Below are 25,357 nucleotides of genomic sequence, written 5' to 3' on the forward strand. Positions count from 1 at the left end.
GAGAAACCTAAGAAAGAATCTGTGGAGTGTGTTGGCTTAAAGAACACACACGTGGAGAAGACAGCACAAGTTTAGTGCGTTGATCTCTGAGTCACCACCGCAAGGGACCGGGCAGCGGCCGCAGGACTGAGCTCCTGCCCAGGGCCAGGCAGGAGACAGCTTCCAGCCGAGCTCACAGTTCATCCTTCGCCTGGCGCAGGACAAAGTGGTGCAAGGAATCCAGGTCTCGGCCCCCGCTGTGCTCGCTGACTTTTTTGCCTCCGCGGAAAAGCAGCAATGTGGGATAACCTCGTACCTTAAAAAAAAAAAAAAAATTGAAAACCAACATAAAGTTGCTTCTTAATTAAAATCAGAAGAGATCCTAGAGTCGTGCCCAGGGAAGTCTATAGTTAAATTTTCAGAACGTACAGACCATCAAAAAAGTACCTAAGAGTTCAGAAAGCAGAGCCTTGGGGCTCTATATTCACTTTCCAACCCAAACCTACTTTCAAGATTAGCAACAAGGAGTGACTTCACCCTAGAGTGGAGTCTCGCCTGGGGAGCTGGAGGGGGCCTGAGGCTGCATTTCCCACAAGCTCCTTGGCGACACCAGGGCGCTCTGTGGTCCGCGCTGAGTGGCAGCAGGAGCCTCAAGGATGCACACTTGTCAGCACAGCTCACCTTTCTCTTTAAAGCACCAAAAAAATAAAACATTTTAAAAACTGACTGGCATCTTCTAGTAAGTAGACGACGTCTGCGCTACACACATCTATTCTAATAAACTCCGGGGGCCTCAAAAATGTTTGAAGAAAAACACCACAAATGGAAAAATATAAATAAATTGCAAATCTTCTGGGCTATTCGATGGTGCTAACAGCTTGGAAAGAAGGCAACAGTTACGTAAAGAAGCCAAGCCTGGCCCATTGGTGTGGCCCTCTCAGGGAAGCGTAGGATCAGATACTTTCTGCACTGAGCGCTGCCTTGTGTCTGTGTGTGCGACGAAGGCTACAAGCCAGCTGACCGTTTAGCCAATGAGAATGGCCGCGCAGGTGGCGCCCTGCCCTCCAGCTCAGAGTCTCAGGTACTGCCCGCCTTTCGCCCAGGTGGCAAGGCCTGAAAACCCCTCTGAACTGTGTGCACTCACAGAAGACAGCCTTTCCTTTGAGAGAGCAGCTCTTTTGCTTCTCAAATGGGAAAAAAAATCCCCAAAGGACACAAAAAACTCTTTGTCGAGAGGATGAGTTATCTTGGTTGAGCCCACAGTACCGAATTACAGCTCCACTTGGGATCCGCCCCCACCTCTGTCCCCATGAGTTCCCATCCATGTGGACCCACCGAGTACTTGCTGCAGATGTTCCGTTCCGCAGTGCAGTCCAACTCGGCGATCTTGACCCCCGCCAAGCCAGGGAATTCCTTTTTAGAGAGTTCCTCCCAGGTAGGAGCCAGGCTCTTACAATGCCCACACCTGGGGACAGAAGAGCGACAGCTTTGTTGAGGTCCCGTCAAGCTCACTCGCCTGCACTTCACTGCCCAGCCTGTTTCTTCTGTAGGAAGCAGCCGACAGCTGCCCAGAAGTGGATAAACCGGCAGGTTCTCCCGCGGGGCGCGCTATCATCCCCCACCTCCTGCACCTGCTCGTCCTCTCCCATCCCGAACACGGAGTTCAAACCCAAGCCCGAGCAGGCTTTCGGATACCCTGACTGACAACAAGACGTCTGCAAAACAGCTTCAGCTTTGCAAGCATCTCTACGATGCGGTCAACTGTGGGCTTTTTAAAAAATCACCTGACTGCCAAAAACAGATCTTTCTGACGGTCTTAAATGTTCAAAAGAACTTCAAAGCTTCCCTGAAGCTTCCGGGATGTGGTGTGAGCACTGAGGCCACTAAGTTCGGCTCAAACTCTACTTCCACCTGTTACTATACCCCCTTCCTGACCATCTTCCCCTCTATGACCTGCTCCCCTTCAATGAAAGCGGCTCTTCTGTCCTTGTACGTGATCTGTACAGCTTTAGGGTTTTTTTTTAAAAAAACTAGAAAATACGTGATAGTTTTAAAGGCATTATTTACTAGTGATTCTACTCTTTAAGAATAAAACCTGCGCAAGTCGTACAGGTCACTCGTTAACTTTTTTATCTCTGCTGTTACTGATTCTCATGGATACGCGCAATGAAACAAAGTGAGAAGCGAAAATGGCACGTGTGTGTTTGTGTTCAGAAACAGGATCTCTCTCTCCTCAACACTATCTTTCCAAATGGGTTGTTTCAAGACAAAGCGTTCTCCCCGTTTTACAGCTGAGGAAAGTGGGTTCAAAGGATTTAAAGGGCATCCAAAGCCGCAGTGGTTCACGGCACATCCTGGAACCTATCGTCTCCCCACTGACTGCGGTTGCCGCGGTCTCGGGCTCCGAGCAGCCCATCTCTGCTCTGGTCCCCGAGGGCCACGGGCCAGGAAGGTCAGGTGACTGACAGACTGCATGGCTCTAACGGAAAGCTGAGCTCTACTCGATTTCTCTACAACATCCAGAGAGACGAAGGGGCAGAGCTCTTAATACCTCATGATGTGCACGGTGTTTTTAACCCCAAAAGCCATCTATTTGGCAAAGTGCCCAGATACCACAGAACTGCAGTGTTACATGGCCACGATAAGAAGTCTCCAGTTTTGTTTCTTCCAGAGCAGACTGAGCTTTAAGTTAACCTCATTCTCCATCACTTTGTGAATTACCACCAAACTCTAACACATATAATGACATTTCCTTTTTCCCTGTAGCATAACTACAAGTAAATGTATCTGCCCAACACTGAGTCCGGAGGGTTGGCCTATGGCCTGAAAAATAGGATGTGACTCAAGCGCACGAGGACCAAGGTTCTAATTCAACAGCTACTTACCACGGGGCATAAAACTTGACGAAGGTTATGCCTTCTGCGATGGTGTCATCGAAGTTATTTTCCGTCAGTGCCAACACAGTGCCCTTGGGGGAGGGAAAAGCCACAATTCAAATACACCACGTAGAGCAGAGCGGGGACCACGCTTTGGGATCGCAGAGATACGGGTCCGTCATCTTTTAAAATGCTGTGATGTGTGCTCCGAGGCCACACACAAATACCTACACAACTCACTTTTCACAAGCTCCACAAAAGCTCCCAGCCAGCCCAGGCAGGGTCAGGTGCAGCCGCTGTCTCCAGGGCTCTGGGTGGGCAGGGCCCAAGCATGCGCCTCCCGGGCTTGGAGCCTCGGACACTGATCGAAGTCCGAGCCGACCGGCCTCCCTGAAGTCTGTGCGCACTGCTCTCCCCGCCGACTCTATCGCTCTCATCCTACAGATTCATAATTATCTTCTCTATGTGACGGAGGGACCTTAGTTACACAAGCACAGGCAACCTGTGCTTCTACAGATAACAGGCTGCTTTCCATTTTCAAATTCACAGTAAATGTGAAGACTGCTCATGTGAACTCAGGCTGGAGAACTCAGGGCCAAGGTGCCACACGGCAGTCTGCTCTAAAGCGATTCTATCTTGAAGGCTCTTCACAGGGTTATGTCTATGTGTTTTCCTCCAAAAACGGATCTGTGATCCTCTCGTGAGAATATGGATGATGGGGACTTTCCTGGTGGCCCAGTGGTTAAGAATCCTCCTTCCGATTCAGGGGAACGTGGGTTCGAGCCCTGGGCGGGGAACTAAGATCCCACACGCTGCGGGGCAACTAAGGCCACGCGCTCCAGAGCCCGCGCGACACAACTACTGAGCCCGCACGCCGTAACCGAAGATCCTGCGTGCCTCAACGAAGACCCGATGCAGCCAAATAAATAAATAAATAAAAAGAATACGGATGATGTATCACGTGGCAAAGTATACCAGGGCTGCCCCACTCGAGTCCAGCACCAAGTACCATGTGTCTGTGACCAGGACGCAGGGGCACTGAGGGGGCCATCCAGACGCTGCCATCTTCATGTCCAGAAACATGACACCACACTCACTGAAAGACCCACTTAGCGGTGGAAAACCTCATTATAAATAGAAACCCTTCTGGGTTTGACAAAAACACCCACAGTATATAATTATACTCGATGTGGGGTGACCTTTACAACCACCATGACACACGCTCCCTTGACGCATGGTCCCTTAACTACGAAATCGTTTGTTTACTTCTTAAACCAAAACTTCCACTTTTAACTAACACCCACGCGGTCCCCAACCTACAAGCGTCCCACTAGGGGCTGGGCCCGGGGGGGCGGAGGCGCCATCACAGCCCCACCCTGGGAGGATGGGGCCGGCGGCTGCCGGCTCTCCAAGCCTGATCCCCGGGCCCCGGGCATGACAGCCCCAGCGAGTCACGATCGCTCCCGTAAGTGCTGAGGCTGGACAGTCGCCAGGGAGGCGTCCTCCCCAGGACCAGGGCCGCCCTGCCCGCCGTCCCGGTAAGAACCTGGCGTGCTGTGCAGTGCAGTTGTGTGAACCGAGGCGGCAACACAAGGACTCGGCTTTGGAAGTACACTGACAGACAAACAGGCCTTATGTGTGGTTCTCAGCTGGGAAATCCGAGCACTGCTTTCCCGGGAAAACACCACTTTGACTCCCCGAATAATCCCATCTTCACCCGCGGCTTCAGCATCGGTTTCTACCTACAGGAGCGGATGCGGGAACCTCCTCCTCTAGACAGGCATCCGGCTTAAGCTCCGGACTCTTACCTGTCGCCACGTGCTGACCGCCACAGCCCTGGAAGCAACACCTTGAATAGGGACCCATCGCCTCCCTCCCACCCGGCGCCGCCAGCCCGTCTCTCCCTCCCTCCCCTCCCCCATCCCGACTGCGCAGGGGGAGCTGGACGCCCCTGCCCACCGTCCCTGCATCCTTTGTCTCCAGATACAGCGGTTTCCGTCTCGTCCACACAGGCTGCAGCCAGCCGGCTTTCTTAAAGTCCACGTCGGCTCCAAGCCCTCCACTGGCTCCCTGCAGACCTGAGATCTGCGGCTGGCGGACAAGGCCCTCCGGGGGCCAGCCGCCGGCTCCCTCCGCGTCCCGCACGGTGCCCTTGGCCTCCTCGCGCCCTCTTCACTCCTGCCGGCTGACGCGCCGCCAGGCGGCCTTCCCCACGGCTCTCCAGTGGACACCGACTCACCCGTGGGGTGGCGCTCCCTGCCTCCCCGCCCCGGCCTGCGTCGCAGCACCGACATCTTCGCGTGTCTCCCCCTTCCCACCCGCCACTCTCCACAGGCGGAAAACGACCTTATTCACTTTGTGTCCTGGCGGCCTAGGACAGTGGCTGGAACGCAACAGGGCTTGATAAACGCAGAACGAACAAACGTGAAACCTTATGCTCTGAATATATGAAGAGGACACCTCTATAAGTCAGCGATCGTCTGGACAAATGAAATAGCCTACAGCGATCTGCCTCTGACATTCCAACGCGCAGAGCCTTTCTGCTGCAGCTCTTTCAGGGGCCTTTACCACCTTGACTGCAGCAAGTTATGGAAACGAGCAGAACGGGCCCAAGAGGCAACAGCCCAGCTTTCACAGCAAATACCTTCAAGTTAGTGAGTGCTGAATCCAGAAATGCTGACACCAAATGCTCGCAGGATCCTTTGTCTCACACCCACTCCAGGTTCTTTAAAGGGAAGCTCTGTCTACGCTGACCCCCTAACAAGCATGTGAAAGGAGTTCAAGAAAACGCTGTGTTGAAAAGTGGACCCCAGCCCCCCATGTGAATGACCGACCGCGTGCTGTGCCTGCGCTGTCGCTTGGAGGCGGGAGCTGACCGTGCACCCACCTGGTCGGCCGCGGGCTCAGTGGCCAGCGTGGGGGCCTCCGAGGGCTGGATGGGCTCCGGGGCGCCCCTCTCCGTGCTCTGGAGCTGCGATGCCACGTACTCCCTCAGCGACTCCAGATCCCGCTTCCCCTTGTACTGATCAACCTGTCCGGGACACAGGCGACACAAAGACACGTCAGGGCTGTGAATCCTCAACCCCTCCACCTGCCCACGCGTGACCCGCCCCCATCGGACGTCTCTGTCTGGGTGTCCCGGCTCTGTGGTGTCTGCTGCTCAAAGGTGAAGGCAAAGCACAGATGATCAACCGCAGTTTGGCTCTGGGCAAAGAACTTCACAGCGCCTTCCTTCTGCAGAGCTAAGCGGTTCCAAAGTCTGGGCGCTGCCCAGCGGCCAGGGACGAAGCCGGCATTGAAGGGCCTTACCAAGAGCGAGCGCTGACCCCTCTCAAAGGTCGGAATCAGAGCAGTTACCCTAGGACCGTCCATCCGGCTTACGCTAGAGTTAACCTGAGCCCGCTGAGATGCTTCGGGAGTGCATAACGCCTGATGGTTTCTCTCAACCCGCCAGGCCTTACCAACAAAGGGAAAGACATTCTCGCTCCGTGATGCGTATTCCTTTAAACCAGTGCCCAAACAGTCTGTGCTGGCAACGCGCCACCCGTTAAACCACTCGACTGTTCAGCCGTGGTTAAGACACACATCTTGTCTCAACGCTAAGACCCGAAGACGTACCTTTTTACCGTCTCGGAACCAGAGGAGAGCAGGATAACCTCGGACCTGGTTTCCTGAGCAGAGTTCATGGTGCTGTGTGCAATCAACCTGGAAATACAGATCACGCGCCCCGTCAGTTTCTCCGCGAGCCTTCCTGGTAAATGGGCTCTCGGACACTCAGTGCTTTTTCAAAGAAAGAAAATTTCTACAACTCCCCATCTGTAGCGTCTCTGCCAGCAAGCTGCAGCTTTTGGAGAGACTTTACCCCAAAATACACCTGAGCTTAGGGAGCAGAGTGATGGGATTTACTTTAGAGACATGATTTCTTTTCACTCAAAAATGCCAGTTTTGGGGGAGCAGGTCAGCAGATGGGCCCTGAGCAGGTCAGCAGATGGAGAGAGGGAGCCTAGCCTGACATCTGGAGAAGGGGACGGCCAGCTGTCGTGGACAGAGACCCACGCCAGTCATCAGAAATGTATTCTCAGGTTCAGGAGTTTTAAATAGGAGTATTTGGAATATAATAAAGATAAAACTAAAAGATGTCAAGTTAAGTGTTTAACACACAACAGTGAAAACTTCACTTCACAACCATTACAATTTCCTAGGCATCTGCTCTGTGCCCAGCGTCGTGCTCAGCATTTCACCGTCACCCTCACCACCGCCCCAGTCAGATCTCGTCTCGGTTTTGCGAAGGGGGAGACTGAGGTGTGGAGAAGCTGCTCGAGGGTGGCCGGCCAGGTCTGTCCGAATCCCACGTTTATGCTTTTGGCCATCTCACTGTGCTGGGCGCATCACCTTATTAGCTACAGTTCCTGAACACACAGCATTACTCCTGTATACAAATCAGCCCCCGGCAAGGTAGAAAATGAGATTTTTATAAAAGCAATTCAGGCAGGGTGTCTGGTAGGTGCTGGAGGATGGACGGATTAAAAGTGCTTGAAGGCCCGGAAGCTGCTCTAGATATTTCCCGAAAACCCAGCTGTCAAGGCATCACTTCTGGTTTCCCTACGTAAAGTGGGAAAGAATTCCTGGCAGCAGGGCAAAAGCCAGGGCTCCCCACGGGCGGGTCTTCTGCACGCAGGCTGCACACAGGGTGTGAGCACAGAGCCCAAGGTCCTTTTAGGAAAGAGCTCTTGGGTGAGTTCGACTGTGGATGGTCTCCAAGTACGTCCAGTGAATGTTCTCTAAGGCTCTGCCCCATATCTTTGCAGAAAGGGCTCTGGGGCTGCCAATTCAGAACTGGCCATTGCTTCAAAATAAACAAAGGAGCCAAAGCCATAATTTATCTCTAGACTGTGGAAAAGCCAGCGCACTCGAGACCCGGCTGCATCTGTGAAGGCGAGATGAGTTACCAAGTGGCACGCTAATGGAATTAACAAATCAAGTTTGCGACTCTGTGCACAGAATGAAGAATGGGCTACTCAGCTAATTAATCCAGCCAGAGGCGGTCTATTTCCGGTTTAATAAGGGCTTTCACTTACCTTGCCAATCTTGACAGTTTCGGAATGTTCAAGGCCCAGAGCCAGCTGCTCCCAGGTCGGAGCCAGAGCTTTGCAGTGACCACACCACGGGGCGAAGAACTTGATAAAGTGGTCTCCTTCGGGGGTGGGGAAGGAAGGCGGGGGAGGGGAGAGGGAGTGTGAGTTACACCCACCCACCTAGAGCGTGAGTGGAAGCGTCTCATCTTTGTCCTCCTGCAAAGCTCAGTTCAGCATGAACCCTTGAACTGGTAAAAAATGACTCCCCATCAAATATGTCTCTACCCATGAGTTCATAACGATCCTTAAAAACCGATCTGTCATCTTTGGAGGACAACAGGGACCCAACTCATTCGGAAAACGGGCGATAAAGGGAAAGAATCAGGCACTTAGCCTGTCTTTCCCACGTGAACTGCACCGCTGGATAACCAAGTGATAAACGAGGGCAAGTGTCTCCTGCTGTAAAAATGAAGAAGGGATGCTTGAATTACAGCAGCAGGCTTTGCATCCCTCGTGAGTTACGGCTCTAGGCGGTGACGGACGAGGCCACTGACGTCACAGAGAGACTTCCCAGCTACGCAGTGTTGCTCACACCCCCCAAAACATCAAACAGAACGTGATAAATTCCCTAGATTCAACGGCCAACTCAGGGAACAGAGAACAGAGACAGAGTCAGGGAACAGAGACAGCAGGGTGACGTGGACAGGGCGACCGTACTCCACACCATGAAGCAAGTGGCGGGTTCCCTACAGCCAGGGCAGTGCCTTTTGGGGGGCGGGGCACGGGAAGCGAGCAGTGTTCTGTCTTGAGCCGGGTGACCGCTCTATGACCATTCACTACACCCTACATTGTTTTCTGTATCTGGGTTTTATTTCACAATAAGATAGAAGATCTAAAAAGACTGAATATCGCTCCCCTTGGCTAGGAAAAAAACAAGCCTACAACACCATGATTTAGGCACTGAAAACTTTCATCTAGGCTCTTCTACCTTGACCAGCCTAGGGCCAAAACGGTGTCAGGCTGAGACCAGACCGAAATCAGGCTGTGGCCAAGGAGAGAACCAACCAACGGACGCTGGCGTGTGACTCAGGCTCAGAGTCGGACTTTGCCATGGCAACGCTCACGGCGGCATCTTGTCACCGCGGCAATGATGCAATCGCGGGAAATGGGGAAAAAAACTTGCTTCAAAATCAATACTGTAAATCCACTATACTCCAGTTAAGAAATTTAAATAAAAACATTTAAAATATACATGAGCAGCTGATCTGCAAGGCTGAAACCACGTCTCCAGACAGGTGTGTCGCTACTTTGTGCTGTGAGGCGGAGACAGGAGGCCTGGCAGCTGAGTCAGGGCGGGGCTGCACCGCTCTCCGAGGAGAGACCCTCATGTCAGCAGCACGAGGCCACGGCGTGCGGGCACACGGCCCCTCGGTGGGTGACCTGCCCGGGGGGGTGTCAGGGCTGGGCTTCGGACGGTGGTCTGTCACGGGGTGGCCCCGGGAGCGCATGCTGCAGGGAGCCCAAGCCCGTCTCAAATTAAAGCGACTCCCCTTAGGATAGAAACCCTGTCGGAGCATCTGTACCAATTAACTAGCCACCTTTAATTAAAAACGGCTGAAAGGATCACCACAAGCGATGTCAGGCCTTAGATGGGGTGTATGTCAACTACCAGCAAGCAGGAGGCTTCAGGGCCGGACACAATTTTAAGCCCTCCTAAGAGCGTTTCCAACCCCGTCTCCCAGGAGGATCTCTCTCCATGACAGCATCTGAGAGGGCAGGTTAGCAAGGAGGCTGAACACACTTTCAAGCCTTTCACTGCTGAGCCCACACTTCCGAACGTGTGAAGAAAGGCCTTACACATCATTAACGTTAGAAATCGTACTCAGGTCATTCTGACATTTAGGAGACTATTTTCAAAAAATGAGATTTGGTATCGAAAAATATTTTAAGTGTAAAGAACACCTACGCTGATTCGATTCGTGTGTTATAATGGTCCCAATAAATTCTGGTTTAAACAGGTAAGAGAAACCTTTGTTTCTGCCTCAGGTCAATAAGCATATGATTAACATTAACATAAACATTCTTATCCAAGGACGCACTGTCCAGCCAGTACACAAGTGCGTGCACCCACTCACCATCAGTGAGCTTTCCACACCTGGGGCTTTAGCTTAGGATTAGAACTGGCCCTTCCCTAAGGACAGAGACAAAAGGAGGGATCATCTCCGAGAGGAAGAGCATTAAACACTGATGCCATCGGGGCTGGGGGAGAGAAGCTCTGGACAAGTGCCAGCCATGCTGCGACCCACCGGCCCTCAAGCAGCAAGAGGAAAAGCCAGGCCCCCCAGGAGGACGGCCCGGGCAGGGGTGCCCAGAGGTGCAGACCCGGCGCACCCGCCCGCCTACCTTGTGCCACGTGCAGGTCAAAGTTGCCGGCCGAGAGCTCGTACAGGCCCTGCTTGAGCTCGGGGGCTCGGGGTGGCTCCACCTCGGGCTCCGGTGTCTAATGGGAAGAGACGGAACAAGGGTCACTGGGTGTGTGTGTGAAGACCCAGGGGAGCCCATGGAGGCTTCTGTCTGGAACCTTCTATGCTCTCCTCCCTCCCCTGCCACCTCGAGGCTTCGAGGGACACTGCTGTGTTGAGGTGGCACCCCGGGCAAAGAAGCGACTTTGTCACCCCTGGCAAATGCTCGAGGACCGATGCTCCAGGCAGCTGGGTGATGGCCTCCCTGCCCCAACCCGTCCTTTGCTGTCCCCAAACCCCACCCAACAGAGCAGACAAACTGAAGGATGGGCCACCCCAAACCAGCACCCTGTCCCGTCCTTTGAAACGTGACCTGAGACGTCTTATAGAATACAGAAGGAAGCAGCACCCGAAGACACAGAGGGAGCAAAAGGGGCACGACGGGGAGCAGGAAACCGTCAGAGAGCAGGCGGGCCTGGCCACCCTTTATCTACACAAACATAAAACCTGTGAAGGAAGGTAAGACTCTGCAGGGCTGATAAAAGAGAAAAGATGACGAGAAAGAAGATTCAGGTGGACGGAAGGCAGCAAAGAGGAAACCACAGGGCAAACATGGGCTGCACTTTTAGCAAGAATATGGTTCATGGGGCTAAGTTTGGGACAGAAACACACAGTGAACGGATAAGAAGTGGCATTTCTCCAGTACCTGGCAGACACCAGTGTGACAACTAACTACTAACCGCTCTACCACACCGTGCGAAATGTCTCGATTGTTCAGGCCGACACAGCCACGGCCTGCAAGCAGAGGCGCAGAGAAGACCACTGAATCCCCACTGTGCTATAGACACGTGGGTGTGTGTTACTCAGTTTCTACCTAGTGGTTTGTATTTCTATTAAAAAGAATATCTAAGTTAAGTCTTTAAAAGCTTTCAAAGTGCTGAGAGCTCAAAGCTGAGCAGGAAAGCACCATGAAGCTTTCTCTTCCACTGCTGGCTTGACACAGCTGTCCAAGTGCTAAGTACCCAGACAAAAGGATGACCGAGAGTGATGGCTAAGTGGACAGTCAGCTAGGTTCCAATAACATGAAACAAAAGACTACACGTCACCCGGTATAAGACGTTCAAAGGGCTGCAGTAGCAAAATGTCCACTTACGGCACCGAAGGAGCCTGTGCCTTGGTGGCACGCAGGGATGGCCATTGTGGGAACACCACAGTGTATCACAGAACGGCCACCCTCCCCTCTCCCCGGGCTGGTGACAGTGTGGGCTTACAGAGTCTTAGGAAAGCGATCTGGCAGTATTCATCAGGGGCCATAAAAGTGGTCTTGCTTTTTTATTTTTTGCCTTGCAATTTTATGTCTGGGAATATAGTCTAAAAAGTCACTCCAAAGTAGAAAAGGAAAACGTCCTTTACAAAGATAAAAATGTTCCTTATAGCATTTCTGATGACAGAAAAAATACACATAACCCAACTATCCATGGACAGAGAAGAGCTGGATTATGGCAAATCCAGGGGATAAAATATGGTCAGTATAAAGCTGATTCAACTATATAAAAAGATCGTTAATGAAAGGAACCATTTTTATTTGATGATGACTGTTTAAGGAAAAATTACAGAAGGAAACATGGAAATATAAAAATTGGGGTACAATTTAAGAAATGGCAGGTTTTCTTTTCTTTGACTTCCTTTAATACTGCCATAATGCTAGGAAGGAAAAAATCTAAATTTATCCTGTTTAAAGATGAAAATGTGTACATCAAGTTATTTAGATATAAATACAGATGAAGTTTTTAAAAAGTTTTTGCTTATAAGGCAAAATTCACATTGAAAAGAATTTCGGCTTGCAGTATTAAGTCTGAATATTTGAAATTTTCTATAATAAGGCACCCTGTCATCATTTCTAGCAATTATCTGAGATCCCCACTGCTCTGAGACACAAAGATATGGCCAGTGGGTAACTGAGGTCTCAGGTGGGGAGGGGTGGGTTCCATGTGGCCACGCCCCCGGGGTACCCCGCTGAGGACGGCTACGTGAGCCTCAGCCTGGCTGCCCCGTCCCCAGCCCGTGCTTTGGGCTCCACTCCCCAGAAAGACGTTCGGCTCATGAGGTGAAGTCTTTCTGCCATCCTGACACTGGCAGATGCTTTCGTGAATAAAGTCATCATAGAAGACTGGCTTTTTGCTGAAAAGTTTACTTTAAATGTTTTTGGAGACCATGAACTCCCCTTTAAAACTGGCTTCCGGGCTTCCCTGGCGGCGCAGTGGCTGAGAGTCCGCCTGCCGATGCAGGGGACACGGGTTCGTGCCCCGGTCTGGGAGGATCCCACGTGCCGCGGAGCGGCTGTGCCCGTGAGCCGTGGCCGCTGAGCCTGCGCGTCCGGAGCCTGTGCTCCGCAGCGGGAGAGGCCACAGCAGTGAGAGGCCCGCGTATCGCAAAAAAGAAAAAACAAAAAAAAAACCAAAAAAAACCCAAAACACTGGCTTCCTCCCCTCAGAGAACATTTCCACAAAAAAAAAAAAACAAAAAACAGAAAACAACTTGAAGTTTAAACCTATGTGAAAGTTACACCTGCTCCCCCAGCTTTCTTGCCATGACAAAGACGCAAATTTACTCTGCGCGAGGTTTGTGGTTTTCCCTGTTGCCTAAAATTAGACACGTCTCTGGTCAACACTTTTTCAATACCGTATGCCGACGTTCTTCTCCATGTGGTTCTAAACTTTTAAGAATGTGAGGTAAAGTAGCCCTTGGGAAGCAGCTGGGTTTCTGATTAGCTGTGACCTCTACACAGAATCTGGGGGACAGCTGAAGGACCACACCCTGGAAGATGACACCAACAGCATCAGGGCCCCCAAAAGAGCCCTGGAGCCCAGACAACCTTCAGGTCAGGGAGCGCCTGCCTGACGCAATACCACGGTCTTACTCCAGTGCTGGACTGGACATTACATTCAAAGACTTCAGATGCTCTTTTAATATTTTCATCAGAAACGTACAGCACGGGAACACGGGCCATCTTTCTATTCCCGTCAAAATACAGCTCAGCCTCTGTGGGCCTGAGCAGTCAGCATTGATCCGAAAGCACCACCCACGAAGGGACGCTCACTGCAGGGCTCACGATCAGTGATTTATAACAAAACTAAGGGTCCTAACATCAGCTGGACGAGGATTACAGGGTTTTCTTTGTAACACTCTACATATAACTATGTCTTTAAAAAATATCTCAGTAACACAACATTGTAAATCAACTATACTTCAATTAAAAAAAAATCTCAGAAACCATACAGTTTCTGCCGTTTCCTGATATTATCCTTACCGCAGGGGAGGCCATTAAGACGTGGAGAGTATGAAGGGTATTGAATTCTGTTATCAGCAAAGCCACTTAGGGCCGTGGGGCTGAGGGTTGAGAAGAAAAGGGAAGATTCACACTGTGGGTACCGCCCGCGGGAGCGAGGTCCCGGGGGAGAAAGGGTGGGGGCCTGGCCCTGACCCTGGGTGGCCACGAGTCCATCTCGGGTGCTGAGGAATTACTGCGAGCTGAATTACATGTGAAGGGGGCACAGAAGGTATGTTAAAAAGTAGTAAGTCCTCATCTGTGGGCTGCATCCTGAAATATTTACAAATGACACTGACTGTGCAGCCAAACGTGGGGCGGGGAAGCAGGGGAGACAAAATAAGGCCCACAGAATGGGAACCACTGTCAAGGCTCAGGCGGGCACGCGGGGCCACCTTCCCTGCACTCCTGCCCACCATCCATTAGACTCTTCTTTCTACTCTGGTGCCTGTTTGAAATTTTCCATAACAGAAAGTTGTTAAAAGTTCATCTTTTCCCACTTACATAAGGTACTTAAAGGAGCCAAATTCATAGAGGCAGAAAACAGAGCGCTGGGCGCCAGGGACTGCCGGAGGGGGAGGGGAGTCAGGGCTTAACGGGGACAGGGTTTCCTTTCGGGAAGACGGAAAATTTCTGTGCACGGACGGTGGTGACGGTGGCACCACGTTCTGAATGTATTTATACCACTGAACTGTACACTGAAAAACAGTTAACTGGGCAAATTTTATAGTGTATTTTATCACGGTAAAAAGAAAAACTGAGAAGAAAAAAAAAGTGAACCTTTACTTATGATAAAAGTTGCTTTAAGATGGTACTTAAGGCTTCCCTGGTGGCGCAGTGGTTGAGAGTCCGCCTGCCGATGCAGGCGACACGGGTTCGTGCCCCGGTCCGGGAAGGTTCCACATGCCGCGGAGCGGCTGGGCCCGTGAGCCATGGCCGCTGAGCCTGCGCACCCGGAGCCTGTGCTCCGCAACAGGAGAGGCCACAGCAGTGAGAGGCCCGCATACCGCAAAAAAAAAAAAAAAGATGGTACTTAAACTGGCCTCTTGACTACCCCAAAAATGTAGGAAGAAAGAGGGGGTGGCTTCGTGTGCACTCACGGGGGGCTCCTCGTTCAGTGTCTGCAGCATCCAGTTTTCCAGGGCCTGAAAATCCCGGGGACCCTGGTACTTCACAGCTTCTTGGCCAGGCTTGAAAAACTTCAAGCTGAAAGAGTAACAGAGGATTAGTTGCAGTAGATTTTAAAGCACTTCAAACCACTCTGAGCAGAGAGCAAACTCAGTTAGCGGAACAATCATAAAAATGAGGTGTCGGCGGGCCGCAGGCAGCCCACCCCTGCCCCTCTCTGATGATACTTGGAAAAGAAAGAAAAGTAATGTTCTAGGTGATAACATAGTCACTTAATCCTGAACTTTTAAAAGTTTCTTATGTTATTCTTGAAAAACAAAACCGGGGTGAACACATCAGGCCGTGAGTTAAAGCCCCAAAGCTACAAGGGTTCAGGTGTGCAGAGCTCTCTAGCTTTCCCCTGCCCCGTATTTGTTATCCTTCCCCGGCTTCAGTAGTTCTTACGTTCTGCATTTTGAAAAACAATTTACAACTGTAGTAGAAATAGCATTGTTCTGCAGTAAATGTATTTCCAGGATACACTGTCAGCTATTCAACTCTTACAACGCATGAGTATCCAGCTACTGTGAGAGTTCAACTTTCCAACTATAAGGACAACCTTGACGTTGGTTGATATGGCCCGTTCACTTGCCCCCAGAGAAGGAATCTTTTCTATTTTACACACACACTAGGTATCTGCAGACAGAGCAAGGAGCTCTGCCTTTGGAGGGGAGCAAAGACATCACCAGAGGCCGAGATGAACACGTCCAGACCCTGTGTCACTCCACTGGTGACGGGACAACACGGTCCAGATAAAACTTAACAGAAGGCATCAAGGAAGGTGGGGAGGGGAGGGAATAATTCTTCTATTGACAGAATTAATAGAGGGTGGCAGGATGGAGGGGGAAATATGGCTACTGACAGGTAACACACACAGGCTAGCACTCAGGGGCGAGCCTACTCATCTAAAACACCCCTAACGCTTCCTGGCACGTACGTGGGTTTTGTTAGGAGATGCCCAACGCACAGTGCCAGAGTGCGAGAGGCTAAGATACGCAGAAATCAAACTGTGGGTCTGGACAGCTAGCCCCACAAAGGTCTTAAAAGGAAGTTTCACACCAAACAAGAAAACCAACACACTGGCTGGAGAAGGCATTCAGGTGAAAATGGGCTTACTGGCCTCACCCAGAAGCTCAGATCCTGTGATGGGCCACGGGACATCCCAATGTGTCTCCAGTGAAGAATACATGTCCCCTTCCCTAGCAGCTTATACTCATAGAGCCAGGACAAAAAGACGCACTCTAACTCGATTCGGCCAGTATGTCCCTTCCTTGACGAAGCGTAACATTTCAAGTGACTCCAAAGCAGGCTCTCAGACTGCGAACACCAGCATCCACCCCTTGAGACGCTCTGGAAACGTGAGCTGTGCCCACAAAGGACTAGAGGCGGCTACTGTCCCTCTCCACTCCCTACCTCTCGCCCCAGTACCTCCCTCCACCAAAGCGCTTCAGGATGGAAAAGAGTGGATCCTCAAAACATCAGAAAGGAATAAAGACGCAGGCGTAGAGAATGGACTTGAGGGCATGGGGGGCGGGGAAGGGGAAGCTGGGATCAAGTGAGAGAGTGGCACTGACATATATATACTACCAAACGTAAAATCAATAGCTAGTGGGAAGCAGCCGCATAGCACAGGGAGATCAGCTCGGTGCTTTGTGACCACCTAGAGGGGTGGGATAGGGAGGGTGGGAGGGAGACGCAAGAGGGAGGAGATATGGGGATGTATGTATACATATAGTTGATTCAATTTGTTGTACAGCAGAAACTAACACACCACTGTAAAGCAATTATACTCCAATAAAGATGTTAAAAAAAAAGAAAGAAAATCTGAAGGCTTAAATATTAATTGTAACGATAAAACTATATAAGAATTTTTAAAAAATCAGAAATCAGAGCAGGCATTGTTGAACCCATCCTCCATTCCTTTGCTAAGGTTAAAATGCAGTAAACCTGATCTGGGACTTTTCCCTCATGTGGTGTACACTGAGCGAAGCAAAACTAGTTTTTAAAATCTCTTCCTGTTGTTGGATTAAAAATCTTTCTAACCAGCTCGAGTCTGAGATTCTGGTTGAGTTCACAGAGCCTAGGGAGGGCAGAGCTTCCCTCACGGGGCATCTGACTTCACTCCCACTGTACATGGAGGTGAGGGCAGCAATGCAGAGCAGGCCACGGGGTTCACGCCCCAAGTATAGCCCCAAACTCTTCTGCTGTTACCAAACCTCCACATGGGCACTTGTTTTCCTGGTGATCTGTTCCTCAATCAAGGAGACTGCAGGGGAAAGATCCCCATTGCTGGGTCCCTCTGGAAAACAGCAATGATGGAAGTTCTACTACTATAGATGAGATGGTGTCATGGGTCGAATTGTGTCCCCAAAAAGATCTGCAGAAGTCCTAACCCGCGCTACCATGGAATGTGACCCTATTTGGAAATAGGATTTGCACAGAGGCCATCAAGTTAAAATGTGGTCGTGAAGGTGGGCCCTAATCCAGTACGTACAGAAAGGGGAGATTCAGACACAGAGAGAGACAAGCAAACAGCAGAAGGCCAAGTCCAGGAGCAGGCCTGGGGTGACGCTTCTGCAGGGCAAGGAACACCGAGAGCTGCCCGCCAACCACCAGGGGCCAGGAAGAGGCAGGGAAGAACCCCTGACAGGTTTCAGAGGCAGCACGGCACTGCCGATGCCTTGATCTCGGGCTTCTGGCCTCCGGAACTGTGAGAGAATACGTTTCTACTCTTTTCAGTGGCACTCTGCATGGCAGCCCTAGGGAACCTCCTTCAGCCCTGCCCCTGCCAGCACTTTCCCAGGTGATAAAGACTCTTTACTGTCTCAACAGCAAGACCTTAAAACATCTTCCCGAGCGTAGGCAGCCTTCTCCAGGGACCTGGGAACCCAGACTCCCTCCCTCTCCAAGCCTTTACTCCAGTTGAAGGTGACGGGAGGGATGACCTAAAAGCTAATGTGCTGGCACCCCGCTCCGCAACCCGCCTCAGCACTTACATCACCACCTGATTCAGGCCTCGAAACATCCCTAGAAGTGAAAGCTCACACAGGGTCATCTATGAACGCCCTGAGGCCACTACGTTTATGCAGCATGCCCCTACCTCCTGCATTCTGTGGAAAAAATCTGTTCTCGGGCTGTGACGAGGTTCCTTCCCAAACCACGTAGTGGTAGCTCATTGTATTGTATAGTTCTTTTTAACAACACAAAACCAGTGCATGGTTTTCTTGGGGAGATCATGTCTTCTAAAAAACAAATCAGGACACCTGATCCAACATGGATCTTTCAGTATCTGTGAATAGCATCTGTGCAGTAACTGATGTTGCAGCCAGAGAGCTCGTATGACTGGGTGCAGGTGGAACCCTCTACTCTCTCCGGCACTTGCCTTCTCAGCCCTATGACTGGTCCTGTTTCACCTTCCCTATGGCGTGGTTTACCGTGCACAGAGCCACAGGGCCACACACAGCCGGCTGTTTCAGAGTGGACACCGTGGCCACCCATCTCTGTTGCTCCTGCACCTTGAAAGTAACAGGCTCTCAACAGGTAACTGGTCCCACTCCTCACTGGCTGCTGCTTTGGGATGCTCTTCATACAAGCAGAGTTTACTTTAAAGGCAATGCAGTGGAGCACAGGACAGTGGTGCCAACGGGTAGGTACATACAGCAGGAAGTTTTGTCTCTATTGCTCTGATGTGATGTACACTTGAGTTACTGCACCCACATTAGCAAACAGTCACCAAAGACCAAGAGTTCCAGGGCCCTTTATGGAAATGCCAAATCTCCAAAGGTCAGAGGAAACCTTAACATTATTGGGTATGTTCAGATCGGTATCTACACACGTTATTACACACAACAATGTTATGGGGGTGGGTGTCAGCGTCCTACTTCAGACTCAGAGGCTGAGGAACGTGTGTGACCAGAGCTGCAGGATAAGTACACGGTAGAGCTGGGGTCCAAACCGTGGCATCCAGGTTCCAGCCCAGAGCTCCTGCCATTTTCCATGCGGCCTCTCAAGTCTGAAGATCAGCTCGGGTTTCCCAAAGGATTGACTTCATTTGTCAATCTGAACAAATATTTGGGGACCTGTGGTGCCCAACCCCTTCCCCATCCTTCTGGAAACAGCGTCTTCCCTTTTTTGGAGAAGCGCTCTTCACTCCACCAGTAAATGTTGAGTCTGAACGGGGCTGCCGTCTTCCGACAAGATCCTGCCTCTTGGGTCACAAAGATGGTTTCTGGAATGAACAGTCCATCCAAGCTGGGCCAATCGGCGACAGGCCCAAGTCCGCCATGGCAACAGAGAGATGCAGTGCGGGGTTGGGGGGGGGGTGGTTAAGTCACCTTAAGGGGCGGGAGGGCAGAAGAACAGACCTCCAAACTCATGGAGCTGAGTCTCAGAGGCCTCCCCCCACAGCCTTCAAATTAATTCCGTCTTTTGTTCATTAAGCCAGTTTCAATTTCTGTTCTTAAAACCAAAAAACTGTTTTAACTGTCAAGGAAGTAGGTAGCAAGTATCACTTGTCAGAACAGCTGCACTTTCTTTCCAACAAAAACAGCCCACGGGCCAGTCACATGGGAAATAACTCTAGAAGGGAGGCTTAAGAATTAACAGAGTGACCAAAAATTCAACGAAAATTCATGACAGTCGGTGCTCATCGTGTAAACGTACGTGTGAACGTCAAATGTGACAGGACCTCGTGGAGAATGCCACTTTTGTCTGGCAGACATGTTCTTTTATAAACAGGAAAACTCAACTAATTAAAGGCTTTTCCCAAACAAAGTAAAAAAAGGCACCCAATACACACACGGTGCAAATATAACCTCTCCCTAACACAGGGAGTGCCTGCTTGAAGTCGGCATCCCCTCACTCCTCAGAACTACAAAGAAGGTGCCGAAAGTTTAACTTGAACTTTCTTGGCCGAATGCGGCTGGCGAAAAGCCGAGGAAGACCCGGCGGATACAGGACGCGAGCGCCCGTCACTTACGTGGGGTACCCACGCACGCCCTGGGCGGAGCACACGTCCGAGCTGGCTGTGCAGTCGACCTTGGCCACGTACACCTTGGCGTCCTCCATGCTGTTGTACTTGTCTCCCAGGTCGTTCCAGGTAGGCTGCAGCCGCTGGCAGTGTCCACACCTGTAGCAAGGTGACAGTGACAAGCACGCTGAGCGCCGGGGTCAGAGGGTGCCCGACCCACCTGCTCAGCCATTTCCTAGGGCAGTGGGGCTCTCTGATCCAACCCCTTCTTCACTGCAGTGGAGACGGAGCCGGACAGCTCACAGTGTCTGCATAATCTTGCTCCCCTGCTTAAACCCTCCGGAGAGACCCCGCATCGTTCTCAGCGTGAAATCAAGACTTAGCCAGGCGCTGTGCCGGCTCCCCCTGGATCTGGTCCCTGCTGACCTCCCACCTGACCTCTATGCACACTGCCCTCCTTCCCTTGCTGCCCACCACTGGGTCATGCTGCTGAGTTTCCAGGTTCCTGAAAGGGCCGTAGCTTGGCCGGGCCCTGGGAATCAGCACACTCTTCTCTCTGACACTTCCTCCCTAAACCCACCTGGCTCATTCCTATTTGTCACTTCCTCCAGGAAGTGACTCCCAGGCTGTCTGGTGTCCACTCTCTTCTCCCCTTCATCTGGAGAGCTCCCTCGCTCCGCCCCTGTGGCGGTGGCTCAGCGCTTCCCCTCGCCATGGCTCCTTGACAGTCAGGTCTCCTCTACCATGTAACCGAGTCTCCCCACATGCAAGGCAGCCTCGAAATGAAATCAGCTCTGCATTCTCTCCAGTGAGAAGCATACAAAAAGCTTGTGGCCACCCCCAAACTTCTAAATCTGAGATACTCAAACATACACTCATAAAATTCAGTGTATGAATTTAACTATACACAAACACTATGGCATGTGGGGGTTTTTTCCCCATTCACCTGGTAAGTGTGTATTCGTGATGTCTACGATGTAACTACTTGCTGCATTGCTTTCTAAAGTGTGGTAAGAACACCCAACACTTAATAACTGAGTTCATCCTCAAAATAATTTCTCAATCAAATCAGTGTTAAATCTCCTTGCCTCTTTTCTTTTCTGACAGATGACCTCACCAGGAAGCACCTAAAGGAAGCACTGGAAAATTCTGCTTCAAGCAGAATAACCTGTCTTCCCTAAGCACTTTCTTGGCCAGAGAAGAGAATCCTGCTTTATAAGAGGTTCGAATACAATATGAATCCCTTCTTTTCTGGAAGACACTTGTGAGGGAAAACCCCTGCTGGATTTAAGTATACATGGGACAAGAGACAAGCATCATCCTTCCTACAGCTGGATCCCCAGTGCCTGCACGTACTATGTGCTTGGCGATCTCTCAGCGATGGATCCGTGGGTGCCGTGCAGTTGGCACTTCTGGGTTTGGACCTCTGGGGCTACAGCATGAACCTCTGAGACAGCAGCTGCATTCAGAGGCAGTTTGTGGTCACATAACAGAGCAAAGCCACCTGGTCCTTTTTAGGAGGCGGCTCCAACCTTGACCTCACTGTCACCAGGTTCAATGTGACCTGAAAACTGGCCATAGAGAAGCTATGACCTGACGCTGGCACAAGATCTACAGCAGTAGGACAGCCCTGCCTCTACCCAGTTCAGAGCAAATACACACAGATCGATGTTTTCATTAGCTCCTGCCCCCAAATCACACGTGGGCTCCCAACATTCCAGAAACTGAAATGGAAAGAGGAGGGGCAGCCCACAGCGTATTCCATCTGAGCTCCAATCTGCTCTTAAAGTCTAACTTTTAAATGTTGTCACAGAAACCCACACATCTCTATTTAAACATTTCACGGTAGACTATTAAGAAGCAAACAAAAACTTTAAAAGTCACTTTTTCTGGGAGCATCCACCTAAAAGTCTATAAGCCACACACAATGAAACATTACATTACTTTAAGGAATGTACTTAATACCAAGTGCCCGGTCCTGTCCCTCACTCAGCCCAGGACTAGCTGGTGAGTATTACAGAGACTCCAGAATTAAAACTCCACTGGCACTGCACGGACCTACGATGTCTACATGTCAGTTTTTCTTTAAAATATAAGGGAAAAAAATCCATGGGCAGATTTATTCCACAAAAATAGGCTTCACTTAAGTAGTGTATTTAATTGGAATAGCTACTCTGAGAATAATACCCTTCACAAAGTAACTATCGATGTCCATTATGTTACACTACAAAGTATTTTCTATACCACTGGTAGTTCTACAAATTCAACTCTTGGTTCTTGGGAACTAGAAACACAATGTATCTATGGGACAGCTCTGACCCAGACCAAAAGTGCTGATTTAACTCCAAATGAACTGAAATACAGTCATCATCTGAACATGGGGAGGAAGAGAAAAAGTTTCCTCCAACTTCCACCAGCACATTTTCTGAACAGGCCGTTTTTCTTGGGCATCTTCTCCCTATTCCTTCCTGCATCCCCTTCCCACATCTCAAGGAGCCTCCTCCGCTCTGGGGGCGAATGCCAAATTCTGCAGTAAAGCCTGCAAAGGGCCTTGGGCCCGAAGACTGGCTGGCTGCTCCGTCCACGGAGGACCCCCTTCATCGGGCATCTAGGCCCTAGGAGGAAGGCACTCAGTCCCTGTGCTCGTGCGAATGACGGGAAGGCTTTCTGCAGGGCAACCCACAGGGCAGGCGTCTCTGGGTTCGGCACCGAGGCCACACCAAAGCCCCCCGCCCCCCGAGAACCACGGCGAGGGGCACCGTCTGCTCAACGTAGTAATAACTTTTCTCATCTCACACTCTGCAGACGACCAGGCCCCAAGAAAGCAGAGAGGAGCAGGTGCCAGAGGTCGGCCTTGGGTCCGGGGCCAGTGGCTCCCATCACCGCGAGCACAGCTCCCCACCGCCCCGGGGCTGTGGACGGGCCCCCAGAACCCGCACTGTTCTCCACCCCCCGGGGGAGCGCAGGAACCTTCTTCTGCCTGGGCCACCCCTTCCTGCAGGGTGGGAAATCACGCCTTGTGAGTCCCTGTGTTTCAATTAAACTCGCAGGCCGGAGGTCTGCCGTGCGGCGAGCGAACCGTCTCCTAAGTCCAAGTGTGCACGCCGGGCGCCCGGTCGCCGGGGCGACCGCACGTGGCCTCCGGGTCCCGGCGCACCGCAGGCCGCTGCCTCCGGCCGGCGCAGAAGTTTGGGGCCAGGGGGCGGCCGGCCTCTGAGCTCCCAGCGGCCCCGAAGGGCGACGACCCCTTCCCCTCCCCCGGTGCGGGGATCGGGGAAGGGGGCGCGGGAGCCGGAGCGGCGGCCTTTTCCGGCTCTGCCCTCGGGGACCGCCCCCTCCTGCTCCACCCCGGCCCTAGCGCCACGTCAGCCGCGAGCGCCCGGCGCGTCCCACCTCCCGGCCCGGAAGACCCTCAGCCCCTCGCCGGGCGCCCCCAGGCCGCGGCCGCGCGCCCCCCGCGCGCACAGTGCGGGCCCGGGCCAGACCCGCACCCGCGGAGCCCGAGGTGGGCGGTGCGGCCAGTTACCAGGGCGCGAAGAACATGACGAAGTGCGCGGCGCTCTGGATGCCGTGCGTGAACATGTCGGCCGTGTACAGGTGCTTGGCGTGCGGGTCCTGCCCGTCCCCGCCGTCGGCCGCGGGGTCAACGTCCACCGCCGACCCCGGCTCCTGGGCCCAGGCGCCCCCGCGCCCGCCGCCGGCGTCCAGCAGCAGCAACAGCAGCAGCAGCAGAGGCGCGGCCGGCGCCAGGGCCCGGGGCCGCGGCGGGAGGAAGCCTCCGGCGCGCGCGGACATCACGGCTGGTTGGGCGCGCTCTCGCCGCGGCGGCCGGTAACCCCTCCGCGCCGCCCGCCCCCCGCCCCCGGCCCCGGAGAGGCCCCGCCCACGCCCCGCCCCGCCCGGCGCGCGCCCGCTCCCCGGCGGAGGCTGGGCCCGCGCGCGCCCGGAGAGCCTGGCTGGGAGCCCGCGGAAGGAGTGGGTCCGGGCCCCCGACAGCCTTCCGTGCCGGGCCTCCAGCACTTCCTGGGACGGCTTGGGTTACTCCCGCAGGGCGCTGCGCCTCCCCAAACCCAGGCTCTGCCCGCTCTGGCCTGGAGCGGGGCTGAGTGTTGGAGCGCCGGGAGGCCACTGAGGGGGATGTCAGCCTCGGTTCATCTCAACGTACACGAAGACCCCAGGATTTCAGGCAAAAGGAATAAAGAGCTGCTGTCAGCAGAATTCAGGAAACTGAGCAGAATTGGCGGGGTTTACACCTGAATGAGTCAAATTCTTGGCTGGACCTCAACTGTGATTCCAGGCCTGAGCTCAGGGACTGATGAAAACCCGCTTAACAAGAGAAACGCGTGCGGGCGTGCCCTGCCCTGCCTTACCTTGAGGGTGAGGAGAAAAGCTCCAAGCATCCTCTTAGACACTAATCCCGCAGGGCTCCTCCTCCAAAAACGCCTGCCTGGCGTCCTATGGCGCCCTAACTCCCCAATTGCATCGAGGCTATAAAGACACGCCTACTCGTGCTGCACTGCCTCCCGTGGAGACTGCGAGGCTCCCAGGTGTGAATCGTATGACTCGGGCACCTCACAATTCACATCCGCAGGCGCACTCCTGATTGCACGTGGTAGTTGAAGGTAAGGCCCCGCCCCAGGGGTCGGAAGGAGACTCATTGGGTTGCTTCCTGGCATCCTGCTTGGCCTTGATTTACCCTCAGTTTGGGAAACTCCAGGGAGTGACTGCTGACACAGCAGGGGAAGCGCCCAGTGATTCACCTGTCATTACACTGCTCCGGCCACTATGCACCCTTTAACCAAGGTTTGCCAAATACCAAGTCATCAGTTTCCCCTCAAAACCGATTCTCCCAACCAGTTACCCTCAACACGTGGGAATCGTCTCCCAATTACTCCCTCCTTTCCCTTATCTCTGATAATTCAAGCCAACCACATTTCTTGCCAAATACCATTTCTTTCCACTATTCTCAGTGCTCATACCCTGATCAGACCTTAATCCTGGCCTGTGCAGTAGGCTTCTAAGAGCCTCTTTCATTCACGAGGCTGGAAAGTTAACTTTCCCAAAGCCTGCCTTTGACCATGATAGTTTGCTGTGAACACCCTCCCCCAGCCCCCATCTACAGGGTAAAACACAGAGTCTTCAGACTGCCGCTCAAGGCCCTTAGCTATGTGATTCCACCTGCTCTATCCTGTGAAACTCACCACTGGAAGCCCAGGGATCCTCTCCAAAAATCCAGTATCAGCCAGACTCCCATCCCAATGTGCCTCCAACCTCAGACCTCCCAACACTTCCACCAAAGCATTAGCACACATTCTTAGAGTATCAGCTACTTTCCTTATCTTAATACAAACATGGAACCACGGGAGCTCTCTCAAGCGTTAGAGGTTTGTCTTTCACACCTTGACTCCTCCGAGTTGGGAAGAAAAGCTGGGCTTCCTTGCTTGCATTGCTCCTTCCACACCCTTTCTCCTCCTTCCTCCAGCAAACCACCAGCTCCTTTT

General features: G+C 52.3%; 1 protein-coding gene across 1 annotated transcript; it reads right to left on the reverse strand.

Moving 5' to 3' along the window:
- Window positions 1-54: 54 nt before the first annotated feature.
- Window positions 55-23,894, reverse strand: TXNDC5 (thioredoxin domain containing 5). Its single transcript, XM_019945069.3, has 10 exons — window positions 23,383-23,894; window positions 19,866-20,015; window positions 14,821-14,926; window positions 10,334-10,430; window positions 7,934-8,049; window positions 6,474-6,560; window positions 5,743-5,886; window positions 2,865-2,947; window positions 1,315-1,444; window positions 55-295 (listed from the first exon to the last, which is right to left on the reverse strand). The coding sequence occupies exons 1-10, from the start codon at window positions 23,649-23,651 to the stop codon at window positions 173-175; spliced, it is 1,305 nt and encodes a 434-aa protein (XP_019800628.2). The 5' UTR covers window positions 23,652-23,894; the 3' UTR covers window positions 55-172.
- Window positions 23,895-25,357: the final 1,463 nt, after the last annotated feature.

This window comes from Tursiops truncatus, chromosome 10, assembly GCF_011762595.2.
Source record: "Tursiops truncatus isolate mTurTru1 chromosome 10, mTurTru1.mat.Y, whole genome shotgun sequence".
In the NCBI taxonomy this organism is placed as follows: domain Eukaryota; kingdom Metazoa; phylum Chordata; class Mammalia; order Artiodactyla; family Delphinidae; genus Tursiops; species Tursiops truncatus.